The following is a 2,864-nucleotide window of genomic DNA, read 5'->3' as shown; positions in this document are numbered from 1 at the left end:
CATCTCATTGAATTCTGATTTAAAAAATTTTGGCAATTACTTTCAATAAAGATTTTGGTATTCTAGTATAAAGTTATATTGTCACTGAAATCTGTATAAAAGAAAAGTCGAATTTTTTCCTAAAATATAATAAATATATAATAAAAAAAAACTTAACAAAATTATTAATACTAGAAATTAAAAAACGCCTATTACGGTCGAAACTGGATCTTCGTTGCTTAAATAATTCAATCTTGAATTACTAATATATACTAACAGTTTATTAACAGTTTTAATATATTAACATCTTTATAATATATGATGCTTGATGATAGCATCAAATTATTAATTGCTTGTCAATTTAATTCGCGATTGCTAGAGTAATTTTAATTGCGTTTATTTAGTCCGGAAAAATAATTCGGCGCGCAGTTTGAAAAAGACTACAATATGGTATATATGCAAGTACATATATAGTATATATTATCAAGATTGAATTATTTAAGCAACGAAGATCCAGCTTCGACCGTAATAGTCATTTTTAAATTTCTAGTATTGATTGTGTTTCTCCATATACGGTCTAAAATAAAGATATTGTTTAACAAAATTATTTCTGTCGAATTATATTATTGCGTTATATTATTTGGATTGATTGTTTAATGTATAATTTTATATAATATTGTATGAGATTGTAATAGTAAATTCTAAACACATATACGATACTTTTACCATTTTGATTTCAATATAACTTTTGACATATTGTAATTTCAATTAATCACAAAAGGATTTATCATATCGTAAAAAATTGTAGATTAACGATCAAATCAAATAACCACGAATATTGATGTCTTTTTACGTAGCTTTCATAACTTGCGATATGTACTGCCGAAGATAAATTATTCTGTTTACATCTACTATTTCTCCGTTATTCGCAATTTTCCCAATATCGGCGTAAGCGTTTTCAGTTATGTAAACTTCAGGTAACACGTAATGGTTATTCAACTGCTCCAATAATTTGATGAATGCCAACGCTGTAATCTGTGATTAAAATATAATTGTGAGACATATATGTATATCTTTATGCGTAATACATGACATATGATTTTATATTCTATGATATCAAATATAAAATAGAGTAATTTTTTTATGCATGTATTTGTGCATATATATTCATTTTCTTCTTGAAATAAATGCAACATGTATTGTTTGAGAGGTATTTTTTTCATTTCGGTCATACTTTTATGCAAATTTCAATTTCTTTGTAAAAATTAATTATTTCAAAGAAATTAACAGAAAATGATTATAATCTTGACAAGTAGCATTTCATTATTTGTAAAATAAATTATCAGTCGTGAAAATATCTTTAGAAAATATTTTTTAAAATTTTTATATTCTACTTTTTATAAGTTTAAAATAATAATCGCTTTTGCTGCAAAAAATTGATTAGATAAGCTAGTCAATGTACCATCCCAAACTTGTTTTTAAACCATAAAAATGCTTTATGAATACGTTTCACAATTCATGTATAAAATAGAGTAATTCCAATTTTTCCTACCGCCGATTACGAAAAAATGCATTTTTAATAAAAATGTTTGAACAAACTGCGAGAAAAATTTCAAAGAATACAGCTTGTAGAATAAAATACTATTATACGTTAGTGATGCATGCCATTTTGTAACTGGTTAAAATTTTCATTATACACGTTACACACTTTCGCGTACACTGGTACACTAATAGCGCATGATAACCGCAATGATAATCTGTAATGCCAAATTGATTAATTGTCGCTGTACGCATATTGCGGTCAGCATATGCCATCAAATTCACCTCGTTTATGGTAACCCAACATTTCACCTAAAAGCAGCATTAGAATAAGAGTATAAATATATTTCTCTTCAAAAGTTGTAGAATTTTATAATTATAAAATTATATACTTATACAATTTTAGAAAATGTCATCTTTTTCTTTTCTCTCTCTCTCTCTTTTTTCTTTCTCGAGCTTGTAAACGAAATTATACACTTGTAAGTATTAATTTTTTAAAACAATCAAATTTTCGTTTTTTTTATCTATGTTTCGTATTCGAAGGATTTAAATATTACTTCAAATTCTTAACATAATTTTGAAACTGTTCTGCTAGTATAAAATTGGTACATTTATCCAAAAGTTATAAATTGAGCGGTAAATCCCAGTCAAACGAGGTAATTGTATGAGTGTCACATGATTCGTTATAATTTCATTAATAACGTTGTTATAGTGTCGTATAGCATCTTCGTTAACGAAGTTTCTGAAGCCGCGCAACAAAATTCTTACCCATGACAAGGACATCTTAAACATTTTAGTCTGCAAATGAGCAAACTTCTTAGACGACACCACACGAAGAAGAGTATCGTTATATTACAATATTCTCGCATCAACAGTATACTCGCATCAATGCTTTTTGAAAGCAGAATATTCTTCTTATAATATTGGAGCCAAAATTTATATTAATAATTTTGTAAATTATTATTCAGGATATATATGTACATATAATATATATTTTTTGTTTATCACACAATGCAATTTCTTGTATAAGAAAAACGTATTTATCTTATTTTTTCAGTAAATTATGCGTTTTACGATAAGACAAACAATAAAGACTGACAGATGGTACTTAAAAGTACAAAAAAATGTATTTTATAAAATGCAATTTAGAAAAATAGATCATACATTTATAGATAATTAAATATTCCTGAATTCTACTTAGAAATAATATATTTTTATTTATTTTAATGCTGATTTCTAATATACAAAAACAACATGTAGTACAATTAAACGTTGTAAAAGATATATAAGTACGAGTACATACAAATTTCTACTTAATAAATAGATATATAATGAAGTTTATAAAA

The 2,864-nt window shown here is 25.6% G+C and overlaps 1 protein-coding gene across 1 annotated transcript; it reads right to left on the bottom strand.

Moving 5' to 3' along the window:
• Positions 1-747: 747 nt before the first annotated feature.
• LOC108763805 (cytosolic beta-glucosidase) lies at positions 748-2,404 on the bottom strand. Its single transcript, XM_018511690.1, is given in 9 exon segments — positions 748-1,014; positions 1,290-1,364; positions 1,366-1,410; positions 1,505-1,527; positions 1,645-1,705; positions 1,708-1,830; positions 2,090-2,179; positions 2,182-2,316; positions 2,399-2,404. Coding segments are annotated over 9 exon segments (825 nt in total).
• Between the last annotated feature and the right edge of the window lie 460 nt (positions 2,405-2,864).

This window comes from Trachymyrmex cornetzi, unplaced genomic scaffold (genome assembly GCF_001594075.2).
Source record: "Trachymyrmex cornetzi isolate Tcor2-1 unplaced genomic scaffold, Tcor1.1 scaffold385, whole genome shotgun sequence".
Lineage (NCBI taxonomy): Eukaryota > Metazoa > Arthropoda > Insecta > Hymenoptera > Formicidae > Trachymyrmex > Trachymyrmex cornetzi.
The sequence above is the reverse complement of the archived record's forward strand: the minus strand, read 5'-3'. Positions and strand labels throughout refer to the sequence as shown.